This window comes from Podarcis bocagei (assembly GCF_964188305.1).
Source record: "Podarcis bocagei genome assembly, chromosome: 7".
In the NCBI taxonomy this organism is placed as follows: domain Eukaryota; kingdom Metazoa; phylum Chordata; class Lepidosauria; order Squamata; family Lacertidae; genus Podarcis; species Podarcis bocagei.
The window spans coordinates 20,399,030-20,421,281 of NC_138132.1; the positions used below are offsets into that span (position 1 = coordinate 20,399,030).

The 22,252-nt window shown below is 48.8% G+C and overlaps 1 protein-coding gene across 1 annotated transcript in view; it reads right to left on the minus strand.

Moving 5' to 3' along the window:
• Positions 1 to 22,252, minus strand: part of NPHS1 (NPHS1 adhesion molecule, nephrin) — a 57,850-nt gene that overhangs the window by 21,708 nt on the left and 13,890 nt on the right. Inside the window, exons 10-19 of the mRNA XM_081203510.1 lie at positions 20,595 to 20,752; positions 18,987 to 19,128; positions 18,736 to 18,863; positions 17,974 to 18,142; positions 16,195 to 16,324; positions 15,087 to 15,259; positions 14,235 to 14,375; positions 7,291 to 7,431; positions 5,793 to 5,914; positions 556 to 727 (exon numbers count right to left, since the gene is read on the minus strand). Coding sequence (XP_081059636.1) covers positions 556 to 727; positions 5,793 to 5,914; positions 7,291 to 7,431; positions 14,235 to 14,375; positions 15,087 to 15,259; positions 16,195 to 16,324; positions 17,974 to 18,142; positions 18,736 to 18,863; positions 18,987 to 19,128; positions 20,595 to 20,752 — 1,476 coding nt within the window. The remainder of the gene's footprint in view (positions 1 to 555; positions 728 to 5,792; positions 5,915 to 7,290; positions 7,432 to 14,234; positions 14,376 to 15,086; positions 15,260 to 16,194; positions 16,325 to 17,973; positions 18,143 to 18,735; positions 18,864 to 18,986; positions 19,129 to 20,594; positions 20,753 to 22,252) is intronic.

Sequence of the window (22,252 nt, forward strand, 5' to 3'; positions counted from 1 at the left end):
AGTTGAACACAGTGCTATGTATTGTGGAGTTTTATTACATGGGTTCAGATTTAAATTTTGTTGCTTTTATCTGTATCTTTGGTCATTTCATAACACATGTTCATTTTAAAACAAAAAGGAATGTTAATTTTAGCTGTAATTTTTGATAAATATTTCACACCATTTTATGACAACTGCTTGGGGGCTTTTGCTTTTTTTTGATTAAGCAATCTATACATTTTGTTCAATAAGTAAAAAGCCCAGCCGGCCTGCATAATTTTGAGCACTGGGTTGCTCTGTTACTGTTTGCAAGCCTCCTACTATTATAGATCTTGATGGGTTCTAGTCAGCTACTCAGGGTAGGCCCATTGAAATGAACGGACCCAAGTTAGTCATGTCCAGGAATTTCAGTGGGTTTACTCTGAGTAAGACCAGCATTGGCTACAACTCAATATCTTTATATCTTACTCTTTATATAATTGGAATGAAATAAGTGGTGGACATCGGACACAGGGAAGGTGGGGCAGGGCAAAATATAGAGGTTGGGGTTGCAGAAATACTAAGTAGGAAACTTACATCGAACAATCAAGCGGGCGCTACTCCTTGCTGCTGGGGAGATCCCATTGTCCGCCTGACACTCGTAGAGTCCGGCATGGGCTCGCTTTGCCTCCTGGACTCGAAGTCGCCCTATCAGCCCGTCCGACAGCAGTTCAATCCCCAGCTCTTCCAGGCTCTGCTCCAAATCGTTCTGGGTACAATATCAAGATAAGAGGGATCAGTTCTTGGTGCTGACTGGAGCACACTTGAGAACTGAAGCCTCTCTCCACAGAAATCCGGACTGCATTCTGGATATTAGTTAGTTGCTATCCTTCAATATCACTCATAAGAATTTTAATATTTAATACTCATAAGAATTTTAATATTTTTAAGGCAAGGTGCTTTGCAAGCCCCAACACTGTGCTTACAAAGCCCCGTGCACAGCACTTTGCAAGCCCCAATGATCAGCTTCTTGTCAGAGCTTGCAAAGCCCAGCCCACAGCTGGCCTGCAAACCCTTTGTGGCCCAGCTGCATCTTTACCTGCCCATCTGATGTCATACACATTAGGTATAGGACAGGTGAACGTACCTTCATTGAAATAGCCTCATGGAACAAAGGGGGAGGCTCCCTGTTAATCTGGGCCCATCTAGGCTTGCATTCTCAGCCATTATAGAAATGTTAATGCACACCATGGTGCAGCCATAATGGATGAAGGTGGACAACGCCATCACCCGTCTTCATCATTTTTGTGTAAGCTGCCTGGACCTTTGCAGAAACCTTTGCTGCTTTAGGCACTTTGAGTGGAGAGTCGCAGCAAATGGCCCCGAAGCCAAGGCAAAAATGAAAGGCAGCTATTTTGGCAAGCCAGGGCTGGTATCAGGAGCCAGAGTCAGGAGCAGCTCAACAATAAAACACCTGGGACTCAGCTACATTAGTAAAAAAAAACACCAGTGATTTGAATGTGTTATAAACATGCAGCACCAGATGGTGCTAGAGAGCAAAAAAAATTCTAGGCTGTTTTCCATAGCAGTTTTTTTCTTTTGTTATAACTACTAGATTTCTGACTAACTTATTTCTCTAGTCAAAGAAATCAAAACAGCTCAGGACTAGTGATCACAGCAGCTCTTCCCAGTAGGTCTTGGCCCAAAGAAGCAGTTGCGAGGACCAAAGGTCTCCATCTTCCCATCACTCTCTAAGACTCCTCCCCTGGTTTCTTCTCCAGCACACCTTCGTCTTATATTGCAATTTTATACTGTGAACCACCCTGAGATGGGGAAGGGGAGGGGAGCTGATAACAGCAGCAGGAGGAGAAACACCCCCCCCCGGCTTCTTCACTAGCCTGACTCATCTCTGCCTCTTGCCCCCCCTCCCCACCCTCTACTTCTGCCCCTCATTCTGGACTGTTCTCTGCCACAGCCTCTTCCCACTCACTAAACCCTGTTGCCTCTTCAGCTTCTGACACCTCCTTCTCCTCCCAGTCTGCTCCCTCTTTTCCCTCTGACCACTCATCATCATTCCACCATCAATTCCCTGGCTCTGAACCTTCTTCCCCTGGAGGTTTCCTTGGGGGTTCCCAGTCAGCCCATGACAGTTGTCATATGCCCATGTGCCCTGCATGGAGCACAAGTGATACAGCAGGTATCTCAATTACACTCTTTTTTCTTCCCCCTTCCCAAGTAGATTATGGCCATTCATGTTCCACATCTTATGACGATCTGCCTACACAAGTAGTGAAATTGTGCAAAATTGATGGAAAAGACCAGCCCCATTTCCAATTACTGATTGATGCAAAAATGTCTATATGTGGGGGGGAGGGATTAGTTAGTTCTTTGAGGGCATTGTGGGAAGGTTGGTTGTATGATTTATATTTCTTCCTCTTTCTTTCTGTCTCCCGCCTATGCACCTTTGTGTGTATCACCCAGCTGAAGTCTGACCTATTGTCTTGGACTGGTAGCTAAGAAATTTATTGATCTACTATACTATGGAATAGTTTTAGAACTAGGTGGAGGGGGTTAGGAGGAGACCGTGTAACTTGCTCAGATCAGTTGCTTTCTTGGTGCTATTTATTAGCTCACGCTGGTACTAAACTGTTAATTAATTTATGCAAGTGACATCAAATTGCTTTACATTTCATCAAATGTAAATTGCTTTATTTTTGGACGTTCTATTTTATATCTTTTGTTTTATTTTCTGTAAGTCCTATAAACTTTCAGAAGAGCATTTCATAAAACTGTTCAGCTTTGTACAATAATAAACCGAGCTATTAGATCCAGTCCTAATCTTGAACCTGTGGGTTTTGCTGGTTAAGCTTTACTCCTTGCTCCTCTGGGTCGCCACTGAGCAAATTCAAACCTTGACTGGGGGGACCCAATGAGGGCTAGTGTATTGGACAGGGTTTGGCATGGCACTCACTGGCCTCGACTGGGTCACCAAATCAACAGTCCGTATCACTATTTTAATTGTACTCCAAAGCATCTGGGGGGCACCAAGTTGAGGAAGGTCCTACAAAGCAAATGTGGGTAACCTCTGGCCCTCCAGATGTTGCTGGACTATGATTCCCATCAGGCCCACCAAACATGGCCAATAGCCAGGTATGATAAGAGTTGTGATTCAGCAACTTCTGGAAGGCCAAAGGTTACCTACCCCTGCTATAAAAGAATATCAGGTCACACAAAACGACACCATATCCTTGGAGCCTTTCCTGCCTGTTAGCTACAAAAACTGACTTGTCACTTTCACTGGCAATAATCCTTGCCCCTCACTTAAGAAATGGGGTTGTGTCAACAGGCTAGGAGTTGCAGGCAAAAAAATATATAATTCCATTAAAGTAAGCATCTTCCAGCTGTCAGCACCCAGGAAAGAAGCATGCACAATCGTAGAAATATACTGTAGAAACTATTTTATTTTATTTTATTTATTTTATTTTATTTATTTTAGTCCATAGAGCCTGCAATCTTTTGTTTTATCTCATTTGATCTTATTATACAGCACTTATTATACAGAGCTTTTGACTGTGAAGTGGTTTATAAATAAATAGATCTACTATACATTTTGGAAAAGGGGTTGTCCATTGGTTCTCTATATGTTCAGCTGCCTTTCAAGATACCATCATCAAACTCAGCACAAGCGTTCCCAAGATGGCGGGGAGTGGTCTATGTTGAAACTTGGGTTCTGGGAGCCGTTTGAATCAAGATGGCAGAACAAAACATGACTCTGGTGTGACTTTGCCCATTTTTTTGCAAGGGTTTGCCCCACCTCCAAGTTATTGTAGCAAAACTTGACATGAGGCTTCCTGGGGTGAGGGATGGCAGTCTTTGCCAACTTTGGAGTGCCTAGCACCGTTCTGATTCAAGATGGTGGACTGAAATGTGACTTTGGCATGACTTCACCCATTATTTTTTGCTATGATGGGTCTAAGCTTACAAATTACACTAGTCATTTTAAAATCACAGTATTTTGGGGTTCCTAAATATTCCTTGGCAGTGCCAGACACTCCTCACTAATCTGCAAAATAAGAAAGAAAACCAGGTTTACTTGCTATTAAGTTAGGCAACAGCTTGGAGGAAAAGTATACCTGAAGGAGCGTCTCTCCCCCCCCCCCTCATTCTACCCGGACACTGAGGTCCAGCACCGAGGGCCTTCTGACGGTTCCCTCACTGCAAGAAGCCAAGTTACAGGGAACCAGGCAGAGGGCCTTCTCAGTAGTGGCGCCCTCCCTGTGGAACGCCCTCCCACCAGATGTCAAAGAGAACAACAACTACCAGACTTTTAGAAGACATCTGAAGGCAGCCCTGTTTAGGGAAGCTTTTAATGTTTGGTGTATCACAGTATTTTAATATTCTTTTGGAAGCCGCCCAGAGTGGCTGGGGAAACCCAGCCAGATGGGCTGGGTATAAATAAAAAAATATTATTATTATTATTATTATTATTATTATTATTATTATTATTATTATTATAATAAAAGCTCACCTCGCTGAGCAAAGCCACATCAGCTTAACAGGGTAAGAACTGTCTGGTTCTCTGCAAAAGCAAACTAACCATGGTGCAGTGGGTTTCATATTTTTTTACCGCCGCAACGGAGCTGTCAATATTTATTTGTTTATTTATATCCCTCTCTTCTGCTAAAAGTACCCAGAGCGGCAAATAACCTAATAATAAAAGCTGCGCAATACAATCAATATGAATGCAAGTGCGATAAACAATTTCTAAAAGCATTAATGAAATGGAGAGCAAACAAACCCACAAACCTATTGGCATCGAGAGTAAAAGATGCTGTACATTGCATCGGCGTTCGGTATATATTGCAGTCAAGTGCAGAAATAAATAGTCTGGTGAGACTATTGGCTGACAGAATAAAACAGCTTAAGGTTTTGTTGCTGGTGTACTTTGAATTCATGTCTTATGGACCCTGAGTGTGCTGATGAGTTTGTACCATTCCTAGCCTGAATAAAGATCTCTCTCTTACTCACAAGTAACAGCCTCTGTTGTGGCATTTTGGATGGCAGTGAGGACAAGCAGGGGTGGAGGACTTAGAGACAGCCCAGCCTGTTTTGCCGCCTGAAGCGAAACAGGAAGGTGCCGCCTCCAATCCCCACCACTTCCCCCTCTACTTACCAAGGTTGCATGGCAGGGACTTCTGGTGAGATCCTACACAAACTCCACAAGCCGCTTTAACTATATGACTCTGGCAGTGGCAGAGGAATTATCCACAGAGGCACCACCCTGAGGAACTCTGCCGCCCATGGCAGCTGCTTCAGTCCATCTCATGGGTAGGCCAGTCCTGTCCAGAACCTCTTCACCTGGTCCTCAGAATTTTCTCTAGGCCACAAAACCACACCCTTTACCAGCCCTGCTCCATACCTGCCTTCAGTGCTCTTGCCTGTCTGGACTGTGTCCTCAAACTGTTGACACAGTTGAACTCATGTCTCTTGCTCCTCTGCATCAAGGATGTTTGAATAGCTGGAATGTCGATTAGAGTCACATCCATTTCTCCACCCAGTTTTGGCTTTGGGTGCACCTAGGACTGTCGTGTGGCCCCTATAAGGTTACCCACAAGGGAAGTGCAGCCCTTGGACTGGAAAGGTCAGGAAACTGCAGCCTTCCAGATATAGTTGGACTCCAACTCCCATGAGCCCCAGCCAGCATGCCCAACGGTTGGCAATAATGGGATTTGTAGTCCAGCATCATCAGCAGGGCCACAGGGTAAAAGCTTGAAGCAAACAGAAAGTCTTTTTCCACCCTTAACCTCAGCTTCTGGTCTAGACTAGCCACTTACCAGCCATCTCCACTGGAACATGTTTGCAGGTGTGGGGTTGGCATCCACCTGGCACTCAATCTCAGCTGTGCCCCCCAGGTCCACATAGGTTGGGTCTCCAATGCTACGAATGGATGGCGAATCTGTTCACGGGGTGGGGAGGGAGGCATGTGGCATGCTATCAACAGGCAAGAATTTCAATTTGGTCCACATCTTAATGCAAACCTACCTAATTCACACATCCTGAAACAATAGTTACTCCCCCAAAGCAGCTATCCTGCAAAATGCACACTTAGCAATGCAGTTTCCCAACCAAGGAAGCGTCTAACAGGGGAAAGTATGCACAATAATAAATAAAGAGAATTCATAAACATTGCATATGAAAGTGAATTACATTAGTGGCCAAAATGGTGGAAACCTTTTGGGGAAAGTGTATTTCCCAAGTTTGATTGCTCAAAACACCTGACTGGCTCTCTAAACACTCACCCTCATTGGCTAGACTCAGATGAAGGAAACCTACTGCATATCAGCCTAAGCAAGTTGTGCTTCCTTTTTCTGGTTATTCGGCTATACCTTTTTATAGAATACAGATAACTGAACAAACTTTGTTGTATTACATTATTCATTAAATTATCTTTCCATTGATATGTAATTTTATGGTATTACTTTTTTTAAAAAAGTGGTGTTATGAGCCATCAAACCTCAGAAATACACTTCTTCCAAAAGGTTTCCACAATTTTGGCCACTAGTGTACATTAAGGGAAATTGCTGGGAAAGGTGTGTTCATTAGGTAAGATGGCATTCAAATATGTGTGTATTAAAAGAAGTGAACTCCAAAATGCTGACAAATGTCATAAAGAGGAGAGAGAGAGAGAGAGAGAGAGAGAGAGAGAGAGAGAGAGAGAGAGAGAGTGAGTATACGTTGTTGGCATCCAGCTGTTCAGAGAGAGAATGGAGCACACCTCTGGGAGTGAACTCAAACCACCTCTCTGGGGCAAAAGCCTGACCAGGGTGTATGGAGGTCTTGGGCTACCCAAATGTTGAGAACCCCTCTCAGCTTTGCTGATGTGGTCCAAAGGAAAGCAGAGCAATATGTCTGGCACTGGTTGGGCTTCAGGAGTTGCCAGAAGGAGGTGAGCAAGGCACCATCCGACCGCCTTAGGGATGCACGTGTGCGTGTGTGTGTGTGTGTGTGTGTGTGTGTGTGTGTGTGTAACGGGAAATGTGACAAATAGCACTTCAGATTGGGGAAATGATGGAAACTGAAACCGAAGGATTTGCCCATTCCTATGTTACACCACCGCACAAAGAGAGCGTGTGATGTAGCATTGGTTCCCAAGAGCAGGCATGAAGCTAAACCCAGGCCAGCTGCGAGAGGATGTGTGCTGAGACACCAAGAGAAGGAAGGCAGAGGAGAGCATGCCAGAGCTATAATCACAAAGGACAGAAAATCACAGATGAGGCCCCTCATCCTTCAAGTGACGGAATACATGGTATGCCCTCTCCACCTGATACTCACACTGCACATCCAACAAGAGGGCCGTTTCATTGTGGCCTTCTGGGTTCTCGCAGTAGATCTTGTACTTGCCAGCATCCGCCCTGGTCAGGTTCCAGATCTCTAGAGAGCCACCATCCCGCAGGTGATACCGTGGGGAACCCTCTAAGGAAGACAGAGAGGCGACCAATCTTAAGGAAAGCATTGCAGACAAGAAGAAGAAGAAGAAGAAGAAGAAGAGTTTGGATTTGATATATTGCTTTATCACTACCTGAAGGAGTCTCAAAGTGGCTAACATTCTCCTTTCCCTTCCTCCTCCACAACAAACACTCTGTGAGGTGAGTGAGGCTGAGAGACTTCAGAGAAGTGTGACTGGCCCAAGGTCACCCAGCAGCTGCATGTGGAGAAGCGGAGACGCGAACCCGGTTCCCCAGATTACAAGACTACCGCTCTTAACCACTACACCACACTGGCTCTCAGCAAGGGCCAAGGACAGTGGTGGCTGTTGGCTATTGGACCTGGTGGGACAGAGGTCAGGGAGCCAGAACCAATGACAGGGAAAGTGAACTAATTCTGGTTTTTTGTCCCTGTCTTTCGCCCAGCTGAGCTCTACAAAGGCAACCCTGAGACTCAGGAAGAGGAAGCTGATAGCCCTTGCAATTAAGGAGGTAAGCAAGTGAGGGCTAGCCAAGGACAGCTGAGCTTGGTGGGGCAAAGCCCAACTGGGCCTAATGGACCAGTCTTCACTGGGTTAGGAACAGGCGAGCAACAGACCAGAGAGAGAAAGAGAGCAGGCTGTCTGTCATGGACTGGCTGGATGCAGAGGAGTGGCAGGAGGCAGCAACTGGGGAACCCCCAAGGGAAGAAGACTCAGAGCCAGGGGTTGGTGATGGGACGATGATCAGTGGTTAGAGGGCTGAAATATACTCAGAGTCGCGAAGTGATTTCATGCTCTTTATTCAGCTCATAGTGGTGAGGAGGAATGAATGAATGTCCCCTCAAAGTATCTGCTTTATATACATTATTTACACAATGGGCTGCACATGATTGGCTAATTCCGGAATTCTACTGTAAGCCAATCAGGTTGTGGATTCACTTCTATCTGGAGCAGGATTGGGTGGTTCCTGCCAACCAATCATACTGCTGCATTGTTCTAGGACCAATCAGACTGCTGCATTCTGAATCCTATTGTTCTAGGACTAATCAGACTGCTGCAATTTGGATCCTATTGTTCTAGGACCAATCAGACTGCTGCATTCTGAATCCTATTGTTCTAGGACTAATCAGACTGCTGCAATTTGGATCCTATTGTTCTAGGACCAATCAGACTGCTGCAGTTTGGATCCTATTCAACTCAGTACATAACACCCCTCCCCTCTAAGTTCCAGTCCTGCCCAGGAGGTCGCATTCATAGTCCTCGAGGTATGCCGGCGGCCTACGTGTGCGTTGCGGCCTGGGGTGTTCCCTGGTCCGGGCTCCAGGTTCTGGCTCGTGTTCCAAGGATGCTGGCTGTGATGGGGCTGTTTGGTCTGGTGCAACCGGCTCGCTCAGTCGTGGTTCTGGTTCCGGTGTCCTTTCGGCCTCACGGGTCCTCTCTGTATTTACTGATTCTGCCTCTCCTGCTGGCCCCTCCTGCTCTATGGGCCTCACTGCCCCGCTGTTCCCTTGGGACTCCTCTGACCTGTCCTCCTCCTGGGTTTCTCCCGGGAATCGTCGCCGTATCTGGTCGCAGTGGCGGCGCCAGCATTGCCCCCCATCCGTTAGCACCTCGTACGACACTGGGCCAGTGACCCTGGTGACTGTGGCGGGTACCCATGCTGGGCCTGCCCCAAAATTCTTTGCGTACACTGGGTCCTGGGCCTCGAAGGTCCGGGGGTTCCTGCCTTCCCCCACCACTACCTCATCCTGAGCTCTATCGGGGTGAAGGCGGTCCAATCTGATTGCAAGGCGCCGACCCATTAGTAGTTCAGCGGGGCTCCGGCCAGTCGTTGAGCTGGGGGTGCTGTGCTGTGCTAGAAGGAATGTGGCAAGGCGGTACTCCCAGTCCCCTTGCGTCATGCGGCGAAGGGTGTCCTTGGTGGTCCGCACCATGCGTTCTGCTTGGCCATTGGTGGCAGGGTGGAACGGCGCCGAACGGATGTGGCGGATGGCGTTCTGTGCTGTGAAGCTTTGGAATTCTCCTGACATAAATGCAGTCCCGTTGTCTGAGACGAGAGTGTCAGGGAGCCCGTGGGTTGCAAACAGCCTGCGTAGTACCCGGATGGCTGCGGACGTGGAAGTGGACGGTACCAGTGCGACTTCCAGCCATTTGGTGTAGGAGTCCACCACTATGAAGAATGTTTTCCCCTGAAAGGGGCCAGCGAAATCCACATGCAGGCGTGACCATGGTGCTCGGGCGGACTCCCAGGACTGGACTGGGGCCCTTGGGGGATCTGGGCGGGATTCTTGGCAGGCCTGGCAGTGTTTGACCCAGGCCTCTATCTCTCCATCGATCCCCGGCCACCACACATAACTCCTGGCAAGGGCCTTCATTCTTACTACCCCTGGGTGTGTCTCGTGTAGCGCTGTGAGGACCCTTTTGCGGAGGGGCTGGGGAACGACGACTCTGCTTCCACATAACAGGCACCCCTTGTGGGCCGACAATTCATGTTTGCAGGTTGTGTAGCCGGCGAATTCTGGCCCAGGGCTGCTGCTGGGCCATCCCCTCCACACCCAGTCCAGGACTCGGGAGATGACCCTATCTTTCTTGGAATGGTGGGCAACTTCTTGTGCCTGAATGGGGCGGTCGGGAAGCAGCTCCAGGCTCATAACCTCTTGTGCAGGTGCTGGGTCAGGGCCTGTTTCCGGTAGTGGTAGCCTGCTGAGGGCGTCCGCATGGCCCATCGCCTTCCCAGGTCGGTGAATCAGTGCATATTGGTAGCTGGCAAGGAAAATTGACCACCTGAGGACGCGAGGAGACAGCACTTGGGGGGTCTGCTTTTCAGGGGCAAACAAGCCAAGCAACGGCTTGTGGTCAGTCACCACGGTGAAGGGCCGCCCGTACAAGAAATCATGGAATTTTTTTACTCCCTTCACGATTGCCAGACCCTCCTTGTCGATTTGCGAGTAGTTCCGCTCGGTTGCATTGAGTGTCTGGGAAAAGTACGCCACCGGTACCTCTCTTCCATCCGGGAGTTGGTGACCCAGGACAGCGCCAATGCCATAGGGTGAGGCGTCACATGCTAGCACCACCGGCAGCCTCTCGTCGAAGTGTGCCAAGACAGAGTTTGAGACAAGCAAGTCCTTGACTGCCTGGAATGCGGCCTCCTGGCGCTGGCCCCACACCCAAGGGGCCCGCTTGTCCAGGAGTCTGTGTAGGGGCTCCGCTACCGCCGCCTTGTGGGGAAGGAAGGAATGGTAAAAGTTCAGTAGTCCCAAGAAGGCCTGAAGTTCAGTCTTGCTCTTGGGCGCTGGGGCATCACAAATGGCCCGTACCTTGTCCCCAGTCGGGTGGACCCCTTCTGCGTCCACCATAAATCCCAGAAAGTCCACCTGAGGCACTCCTAGTAGACATTTTTCCCGCTTCACCTTGAGACCCGCCGTCTGGAAACGGTGTAGAACGGTGCGGAGGCGGTCCTTGAACTCCTCTGGTGTGGGCCCGGCAATCAACACATCATCGAAGAAGGGGGTGACGCCAGGAATCCCTTTAAGGAGCGAGTCCATTAGATTCTGGAATATGCCTGGTGCCACGCTGACCCCGAATTGCAGCCGCTTTACCCTGAACGCTCCTCTGTGCGTCACAATCGTCTGTGCCTCTGCTGTGGCCTCATCTACTGGCAGCTGTTGATATGCTTGGGCCAAGTCCAGCTTGCCAAAAATTTTCGACCCAGCCAGGGTGGCAAGGACATGGCTGACCACTGGTACTGGGTATGCATGGGCCGTGAGGGCCTTGTTTATGGTACATTTGTAGTCTGCACAGATGCGGACCGAACCATTAGGCTTGACGGGTGTGACGATTGGGGTTTCCCAGGGGGCATTAGGCACCGGCTCCAGCACTCCTTGCTCCACGAGTCGGTCCAATTCCTCGTCTATACGGGGTTTCAAGGCAAACGGGACCCGGCGGGCCTTGAGCCTGACCGGTCGTACTGCGGGGTCAAGCTGTAGCGCAATGGGGGGGCCCGTATACTGTCCCAATTTCCCATTGAAAACCCCTGGAAATTCCTTGCAGATGGCGTCCACGTCCACTTGTAAGGTAGTGTGGTTCACCCCGGTGATGGCTAGCCCCAGTGGTCCAAACCATGCCAATCCCAGTAAGCTAATGTAGGGGCCCTTGACCACAAGCAAGTCCAGTTGCCGCGTCCGCCCTCGGTATTGCACCCTGAAGGTCCCCACCCCCATTGTGGGGACCTTACGTTTCTGGAAGTCCCGTAGGGTGAATGGGGCCGGCCTGAGTTTGGGACCCCCAGTAGGACACAGTTTCCTTAAGGTCCTTGCCGAGATTATGGATAGAGTTGAACCCGTGTCAAGCTCCATGCGGCATGGGGCCCCCTCTATCTGTACCTCTACATAAATTTTCTCTACATTGGGGTGGGGCAACTGGTATACCTGGCAGTCCGTGAGCTCCGTCGAGTTGCCTTGGTGCGTTGGGCCCCGGGACCTGGGGCTCTTGGGTTGGTCATCTGATGCCTGGTGTCGGGTGGGCCGAGCCCGACACACCCGGGCGATGTGTCCCGATTTTCTGCACTGCCTGCACTCTGCGTTGCGGAAACGGCAGGTCCTCCTCTCGTGACTCTCCCCGCAGCTTGCGCAGTTTCCTCCTTCTTGTCGAGGCAGCTGTGGTTTGTGCGCTGCTTGAGTGCGCTGCTGTACTCGGTGCACCTCCTCCCTGTCGGATCCTGAGTCGTCGGTGAGGTCTTCGTGGTGGACCCTCGGTTGGGATGGCAGGCTCGGCCGTGCCTCTTGCGTCGACCTCTCAGCAGCTTCCGTTGCCAGGGCCTCCTCCAGAGCGACCTGGAACGTTAGGTCCTTCTTAGCGTAGAGGCGTCGTTGCAGCTTCTCATCCTTCAGGCCACCGACGAGGCGGTCACGAAGCATGTTCTCCAGCTCTGAGAAGTTGCAGAACCGGGCAGCTTGGCGGAGAGAGGTCACAAACCCAGTTATGGTTTCCCCAGGGGCTTGCCGCTTTGCGTAGAAGGCATTTCGACGAGCCACCACTGAGGGCTGCAGCGAAAAGTGTCCCTTCAGCTGTTCCATTATTGTTTTGTATGGAACAGTAGCGAGGTCTTCAGGTGCAAGGAGAGCCCGAGCTATTTCAAATGTCTCCTCTCCACAGATGCTGAAGAATATCGCCCTCTTCTTGGCGTCTTCTTCATCGGTGACCCCTTTGGCTTCTAGAAGGAAGGTGAAACGGGAGGCGTACGCTTCCCAGTCTCCAGATGCTGGGTTGAACGGCGAGAAGCTGCTGTCGGTTGCCATTCTGAGTTCCTTGTGTCCCGGAGCTGAAGCCTGGATACACGGTGCGAGGCAGCGGTGCGGCAGGTGGCGGTGCTGCGGTGCTGTGTGTGGCAGTCAGCTCAGCGGGATCCCATCCTCGTCGCCAGTGAAATATACTCAGAGTCGCGAAGTGATTTCATGCTCTTTATCCAGCTCATAGTGGTGAGGAGGAATGAATGAATGTCCCCTCAAAGTATCTGCTTTATATACATTATTTACACAATGGGCTGCACATGATTGGCTAATTCCGGAATTCTACTGTAAGCCAATCAGGTTGTGGATTCACTTCTATCTGGAGCAGGATTGGGTGGTTCCTGCCAACCAATCATACTGCTGCATTGTTCTAGGACCAATCAGACTGCTGCATTCTGAATCCTATTGTTCTAGGACTAATCAGACTGCTGCAATTTGGATCCTATTGTTCTAGGACCAATCAGACTGCTGCAGTTTGGATCCTATTCAACTCAGTACATAACAAGGGCAAAGCCTGGGAGGAGGATTGATTGGAAGTTGAAGAGCTAACAGGGTTTAGTGAGCAGGGAGAGTCTGGGGAAGATAGCAGTCCAGAATCAGAGGCAAGAGAGGAGGCCAAGAGGCAGAGATGAGTCAGGTTGGTGAGGAAGCCAGGGTGTCTCCTCCTGCTGCTGTGACCAGCTCCCCTCCCTCCTGGTCTCCCAGAACCAAAAGAGTTATGAAGAGGGAGGAGTGAAGACAGGCACAGCGACAGAATCTCAGATTACTTAGAAAGGACTCAGAGGAGGAGGAGACTTAGGCAACTGTGAGAAGATGGGGACCTTCAATCTCCACAACTGCCTCATAGGGGCAAGACCTACTGGGATGACTTGCTGTGCTCACTAGGCAGACCTTGTTTCCTTGAACAAAGAGTTAAGTTCACTGATGCCATGTGATTTATTGCTCTTGGCACTGGCCCACCCAGCTGTCATTGCACAATTTACCCTTCCACTGCAAGGCATTTTTTTCACCAGAAGGATGAAGCCCGCTAAGGATTCTAGGAGGCATATTAACTCAGAATGGAGAACCTGTAGCCATCCAGATATTTGTTCAACTCCAACTTCCTTCCCTCCCAGCTAGCATGGCCCATAGCCAGGGATAATGCAAAGTGTAGTGCAGCAACAATGTGTGAGCTGCAGGTTCCCTACCCCTGTATTAGTCAACAAATGTCTTTTCCTTCCGGTGCAAATAGCTTCAAAAGGAGAATTTTCCTTAGAACAGCAGCCAGGGAAGAAATTGTGAAATTCCTCCTGACTTGCTGCAAGCCAGGTGATTATCATAACTCACTGTGTGGATGCTATTTGCATTTTTTTTAAGTGCAAATTAAATGCAAAGATGTTCAGCGCCCCATCTAATTTGGCCGTTTGATTGGAAGCTCCTTGCAGCTAGGACCAGTCTCATTTGTCTGCAAAAAGACGGGCACACTGGTGACGAAATAACAGCAACAGCTTGGGACTTCACTCCAAGAATGATGCTGGACCCACCTGTCAAGAGTACCTCACCAAGGAAGGTCCAGCGATAGGTGATGTCTGGAGGGCTGGCCGACACCAGCAAGGGCAGCTGGACAGCTCCGTGCTCCACAGCCTGCACTACTAGAGGTTGCTCAGAGGAGAACTCTGGGGGAACTGTGCAAAAAGCAGAAGAAGAAGAGATTCTCAGATGACTTTCCCAGTGACTTTCCCTCCTGCTTCTTGCAGCCCAAAGGTGTCTAATATGAGCATATGGCAGGTTGTTGCCGGTACATTTCAAAGAGCCAGGCTTACATTTCAAAGAGCTTCCACAGAAACCCTCTGGGTAAACGTTGCCTTACATCCGCCCTGGGGACAACACATGCTAAAACTGTAAACAAATCAGCCATGATTTCAGCCCAATGAACTGCAATGTGGTCATGGAAGACACACATGAGTGACAGCTCCCGCCTCCTGGTTTTTCCTTCCAGTTTGCTTTCCTCATTTCTCCGTCAGTTTGCAAAATGGTTTTTGAAATCCTTGTGAAAATCCAACGGCATTTTATTTTACATTTCTCCATATACATATTTTAAGCAGTTTTTATGCTAGGTTATTTGCAAGCTGTTTTCCCTAATACAATGGATCTTTCTTTATTATTTTCATGCATTTCTATGCACATTTTACTCTAGCCTATGCACATTACAAAAATGGTTGGGGAACTGCAGTGCAAAATTCAGAGAACCATGCATTTTGAAGGGCGGATGCTTTTCGGTTCACACATTGTTTCAGAAAGTGTGGCTTAGGTAGCTTTGCATTAATTTTAGGTAGGTTCACCTTCAAATGTAAAACTGAACTGAACTGAACCTCCCCTCCCTACTTCATACTTACATAGGACAGTGAGCTGGTAGAAGGTATTCACACCTTCAGAGAGGACAGAGCTGTATGCATGGCATTCTACTCTCATCCCATGATCTGCAGATGACACCACTAGAGTCACATTTCCTGAAGTGGAAAACCCTCCAAATTCGGCTTTCTTCTGCTCTGGGTTAGTTGCCTTCAACCTGAAGAAGAAACACTACTAACAATAACTTATCAAGAACTTATAGGAACAAGAAAAAGCTGTGCTGGATCAGGCCATTGGCACATCTAGTCCAGAATTTTGTTCTCCCAGTAGCCAAAAATATGCCTACGGAAAGCCTCCAAGAAGGACCTGAGGAAAACAGCAACTCTGCCCACTTGTGACTCCCAAGCATGGTTTTTGTGGTGCTTATATAATAATAATACTATAATAATTTATTATTTATACCCCGCCCATCTGGCTGGATTTTCCCAGCCACTCTGGGCGGCTTCCAACAAATATTTAAAATACAATAAAACATCAGACAGTAAAAAGTTCCCTAAACAGGGCTGCCTTCAGATGTCTTATAAAAGTCAGATAGTTGTTTATTTCCTTGACATCTGATGGGAGGGTGTTCCACAGGGCAGGCACCACTACCGAGAAGGCCCTCTGCCTTACTTACAATGCTTATATTCATATGTAACCTACTGCAGTGTTTTTCAACTCCGGGTCCCCTGGTGCTGTTGGACTGCAGCTCCCATCATCCACAGCCAACTTAGCCAAAGGCTAAGGATGAAGGGAGCTGTCACCCAACAGTATCTAGAGATCCAAGGCTGAAGAACGCTGACCTACTGTAAACCACTTGGAGAACTTTGGATAATAACTTCTCTATAAGTGGAAATAATAATAATACACACAGGAAAACAAGCTGGAGAGACTTGGGTGTCCACATCACCTTTGTCCATGGCTGAGCCCTAAGATGTTCCAGCAAACTGGAGGAGCAAAGAGTGAGAGGTCAAAGGACACAATCCTGCCCAAGGTTCCAAAATGTATTGGACTAGCCCTGGCAGAAATGGACAAGGGCCTTTGAAGATATAGAGAGACCTGCAGGTGAAGCTGAAGTAGGATGGGCATTTGGGAAGTCAGACATCCTCTTACCTTTTCCCATCTTTGAGCCAGGTGAGGTTGGCGGGAGGGTTGCTGCTGCCCGATTTGCAGTGAAGTGTCACCGACTGGCCAGGCCTGACCTCCTTGGCTGTCACTGTAATTTTTGCACTTAGGGGCGGGACTGTAGAAAGAAAGAGGCTGGCTGTCAAGACTCAGGCTTCGGCGCCACCTCCTAGTTCTACCCTCCATGCCAATATTCCCCAACCAGCTGCCCTCCAGATGCCTTAAACTACAACTCCCATCAGCCCTGGCCACAGTGACCATGATGGGAGTTGTGATTCAGAAGAAATTGACGGGTGTGGATTGGGGAAGGTCATATAAGGTCTGTATTCAGACCATCTGCATTGAGGTACAGATAGGAGATATGGCTCAGTGGCAGAGCCTCTGGCTCACATGCAGAAGGCCCCGGGTTCAATCCCTGGCATCTCCTGATAGGGCTCAGAGAGCCTCTTTTCTGGAAATCCCAGAGAGCCACAGCAATCCAGTGTTGACAATACTGAGCTGGATGGATCAGTGGCGTGATTTGGTAAAAGGCAGCTTCCTATGTTCAGGTCCCATCTTGCCACTTGTGGTGCCACAACTCTTGGGGCCGAGTTTATCAATACACCAGAAACAAACAAGCCAAAAAGAATATTTCTTGCTTATGGATGCTATCACTTTAAAATAATAGAAGAGGGAAATCCCATATTTATGGGTTTCACCCATGTCGTAAATCATTTGCATTTGGAAAGCTAGCAGGTCAGGAGTTCTAAAGCCCAGTCTTCTTCCCAGGATGCTTGCTTGCTTGCTTGTGTCATCAATTTTATTTTATTTATATCCCACCCTTCCTCCCAAAGGAGCCCAGGGTGGCTTCCCAGGCACCCTCTACTAGACTGTGTGTGAAAGCTGCCACTCAGTGAGAGAGGGGCTTTGCATGCAACAGGTCCCAGGTTTAACCCTTGGTTTCTCTAGATAGGGCTCGAAACAGACTTATTATGCCTGAAACCTTGGGAAACCGCTGACCGTCACTGTCGACAATAGTAAGTTAGATGCTATAACTTGGCATATTGCCCTTGCACCCTGCACAATATACTGGTGAAGCTCAGCAGGCACCCAGGTTCCTTCAGAGGAGGGCAGGACCACGGACAGCTCACTGTGGTTCTATATACAGAGGCAGGATGGACACAAGGCACCTAAGAGCAGCCAGCTTGGAACATTGTCCCATCAATGGTTTAGTCTGGAGCAAACAATGAGCTTAAGCAGCCTCTCCATCATTGGGTGGCGGTCTCAAGCTCCATCCCCTCCAAGGAAACTGGTTGGGTTTAAAGGGGCTCGGACGTATCCATCAGGTCTCTCCTGCTGCCTGGTGGACCTGGTATTGTCCCACCCACTGGGATGGAGCCACTTTTCTGACATTGGCATCACTGCAGCCTGCCTGGATGCAGCTGGGGCAGGTGGCCACGAGGCTGGGGCTGTGCAGCCGCAGCAGTGAAGTGGTCAGATTGGCTCCACCAGTGGACTCAAACAGCCCCAGTCTTGCCTCTACGCTGCCTTGCCCCAGCCCCAGGGTGGAGAAGATAGATGGGGAACCACGTGGACATTGACAGACATTGCAGGGGGTTCGACTAATTCTCCCTTGAGGTCCATTAAAATTTTACAGTTCTGTGATTCTGCAGACAGTTACATTTCTCTTGAGCATCTTGCTCTTATTTCTCAGTCACATGTCCCCCCGCAAACATGCCCTCCATTCAGATCAAGGCCGGAAGGGTGCACATGTGTGTTGAAGCTTACACTGGACATGCAGACGAGTCTCTGCAGTGAGCGCTGGGGTTATGGAACTTCCAAATGCCTTGCAGTAGTAAGCAGCCATGTTGTCGCTGGCAGTCGTGGTGAGGAGCAGCTCCTTGGACACAATGTTCCCCGATGAACCCGGAGTTGTCCCGTCCCTCACTACTTTGCTCTTCTGTAGGAAGAATCCAGATTGCAGTGGGGGTAAGCGGAGAGGCAGCCACTCTAGGAGGGTTGGCCAATTGGGCACACATCGCTCTGTCCTCTAACAGGACTGGCCAACGGTCCTTAGGAGGAAGAGCCATGGGGTCACTTCTACTGCCCCAAGCAGCTACCATTTGTCATCTACCTCACTTTGTCTAATGCAATGGAGGGGAAACTCAGACCCAGGGGCCAAATTTGGCCTTCAGACCTTCCTACCTGTGTCCTTGAGACTCTCTCTGGGTGACAGCCCCTCCCCAACCACACCCTCTCACCCCAGACCATGCCCCTCACTGTCCTGGCTTCGCAACTTTTTTGCCTGGCTGTGAGGTGCCCTTGAACACTGATCATGTCCCTTGGTTGCCAAGAAGGAGGACAGCATATGAGGGTGAGTGTCTAGCAACAAGCATATTGTACAAAGATAAAATTTGCATTCGTTGTTCTGCCAAGTTTTGCCTCTGCTCCTCAGTCACCACCATTGACTTGTGGAGCAGCTCTCAGGCTGAAAAAGTTTCCCACCCCGGCCTAATAGTAGGGCTGTCCCTGGAGGCAGTAATGCTGGACCACCTTGTACCACTCGAGGCGAGGCAGAGGGTGTCCGCCGCTGGCAAAGCAGGTAAGCTTGACTACAGTGCCAGCTCGAAAGCATGTTTCTGGGGGTGGCACATCAATCCAGATCTTCTGAGGTGGATCTGAAGGACAAAAACAAGAATGGGGAAGAGAAGGAGGAAACAGATATTAGAAGGGGGGATTCAAAGCACGTCACACATGACAACCGTTGCCATGACACACACACAATCATCATTCCTGCTCACACTGTACTCGGAGGGTCACGGTAGCACTCTTGGCGTAGAGGATGGCTTCATTGAAGGCCTCACAGATCAGAGACAATCCGTTGTCCTCACGGTGTGCTGTGTATGTGATGTTAGACACCGTGATCATCCCGCCATGAGCTGCCTGTAGGAAGATAGCAATTCTCATTTTGAGAAGGGAGAAGAGGCAGATCTAAACAACTGGTTTCAAAATGGCTGTTTCCCTGATTTCCCAGCACTCTGAAAGTCCACAGGTCCCTCTAACTTGCTATTGTCTACACTGACTGGCAGCAGGGCTTCAGAGAAGAGGAAACTCCAAACCCAACCAAAGATTGAACCTGGGACTTTCTGCAGGAAAGGCAGATGCTCTACCACTGATCTACAACCTTCCTCAATGCTCATACAATGTTCTTACTTCCCCCACAATCTGGGACAGTACAATCTTCTCAGAGGCCCTTACTTTCCCATGCTCATGGCCCCTAAACTCATGCTTCAGGCCCTCCCTGTCATGATCCGAACCAGCAGATAAGTCTTGACATGGAGGCAATGGAATCCACTGGATTCGGAAGACCAGCGGTGGAAGTGGTGGACCCCAACCCAGGCTCTGATGGGCTGGAGCCTGTCCACCAGGAACCCATTGGCTAAGAGGCCCTGGAAAGAGAGTACTCTCCAAATTGGGACACCCTTAGAGAGAGTGTCCCAAAGGACTGCTGCCATAATGTACCGCCTCGCCTCCATTTTGTGCCCCCACATAACCCCCTGGATTCAAAAATCTCCTGTTTGTCTGGAAAAGTTGGCAGGTGACATCTAAAAGTAGGGAAGGGAGAATCTGTCAGAATCAGAATGGTTTTTCTCCATTCTCATTTTCCCAATCTCAAGTTCAGTTCTTCACCTTTCCACATACCACTTTGCACCAAAAAAAACACAAACAAACAAATAAAGACAAGTCCTTATGGAAACTCAGCAGCATTTTAGTGCAAATCTCTCTCAATATGCATATACAGTGGTACCTCGGGTTACATACTCTTCAGGTTATATACGCTTCAGGTTACAGACTCCACTAACCCAGAAATAGTGCTTCAGGTTAAGAACTTTGCTTCAGGATGAGAACAGAAATTGTGCTCTGGCGGCGCGGCAGCAGCAGGAGGTCCCATTAGCTAAAGTGGTGCTTCAGGTTAAGAACAGTTTCAGGTTAAGAATGGACCTCCGGAACGAATTAAGTACGTAACCAGAGGTACCACTGTATTTTTATACAATTTTGCCCAATACACACATTCTTACAAAGCACTTCCTCCTCACAGAATGCATTTTTGTCTCCTATTTTACTTACGCATGCCTTCTGATGCACATTTGACTCCAGGGTACACATTTTTGTACACATTATGTCCACTGCAACATTCATAGAAGTGCGAATTCCAAAGGGCAGCTGTGTTTTGGTTCATCTATCATTTCAGAAAGTGCAGATTAAACAAGTTTGCCTTCAAATTCCTGCCCCATCCTTGGCTCAGGAACAAGAGAGGATGAAATGCCCACTGACGCCCTCTAATTACCGTCCGCATAGGACCCATCTCACTCAGCCTCCTAGCAGGATGGGTCCCTGCTATTGCCTACCTCTGACACAGTGACCTCTGTGGCGTTGAGCTCCTTCCAGCCGAGCCACCAGCGCAGCAAGACAGGTGGGTTGCTGGCAGAGGTGGAACAAGACAGCGAGACCTCCTTGTTTTCCTCGGTGATGCTTGAGCCTATGATTTTCACCTGGTCGGGGAGAACTGTCATCCAAAAAGTAGAGCCCAGGGGCGGGGGGGTGTGAGAGAGAGAAGGATATTAGTCACCCAGTGCAAGACTTAGATGTGCCCATTTTTGTTTTCAAATCAGTGTGCCCTTCTTTCCCTTTCACCAGGAGAAGAAAGTTGGTTGCGGTTTTGTTTGTCGTTCCAAGTGCCTCTGGGAAAGTACAACATGCTTGACTTTTGCGAAGGGAAGCAAGGTTGTTGTTGTTGTTGTTTACAAAATGGACCTAGTGGCTGAGGCTGCATATACACCCTAAGCACATTTTTCGTCTCAAAGAATTCTGGGTGTTGTAGTTTGTCAAGGCTTGCTGGGAATTGTAACTCTGTGAAGTGTAAGCCACAGTGCCCGGTATTATTTGAGGGGGTAAATGTGCCTTAAAGGTTTAGTGCAGCAGTTCTCAGCCTGTGGGTCCCCAGATGTTGGTGGACTACAACTCCCATCATCTCTGAGCTCCGGCCTTGCTAGCTAGGGATGATGGGAGTTGTAGTTCAACAACATCTGGGGACACACAGGTTGAGAAAGGCTGGTTTAGTGGGTATGCAGAATCAGGGCCATCTTACCCATAGGCAATAGGGGTGCGGGGCACCCAGCTCTCAGGGGCTCCAGGCCTAGAGTCTGGGGCCCGAGAGTTGAGTCTGGGGAAGAGCCTGCCCATTGGTCGGAGCACTGCAGCGGGCTCTTCTGCTGTGCCGCAAGTTCGGGGGCGACTGAGCCAGCGAGACACTGAGGTGGCTGGCCAGCTCCACCCTCCTGTGCGCCTGGGACTGGGCAACTGGGAGGTGGGCACCAGGCAAATCTTTGCACCCCGGCACCGCATATGCTTAAGACAGCCCTGTGTAGGATAGTGTCTGCATTCAAACATAGCAAAAAGCTCTAGTTACAGGAAGGAGACACAGAGAGATTTGTGCGCATGTACTCCCCATCCCTCTCTTCTGGTGGAAAGGAGGAGATTGGAGGCTTCGCTTCTGTCTTAAAATAACCACAGTTTACCTTTCCATCTGAACCCTAAAATGCGCTTAATCTTAACTGTGGTTTCTTGGAACCAGTGCTGAGTCAAAGTATTTGAGCCCATTTAATTTTGCAAGTTTCGCAAAGGTGGGGAGGGGAAAATATGCTTCTGAAGACAAGATTAATTTTCAGGGGGTGAATTCCTAAGAACGTTCAAGGGGTGATATTACCTTGAAAGATATGTTAGCTGAGGATTTTGTCTTCCTTCTACTTCTTTTTTAAATAAAAGTTAATGAAACATTGCTCCTTGACCAATCTTCCCCTCCAAAAAGTTCCTCTGGGAATAACACTATCAAGAGGGAGCATTTTTCCCATTGGGGCATTTAATTCCAGGAATACCAGTGATCTACTGTCACTTGAAGTAATGGAAAGACTTACTGTATTGCAAAAAGAACACACAATTGTATTATACAATTGTATTGCAATTGTATTATACTGTATTGCAAAAAGAACACACCTCATACTTGAAA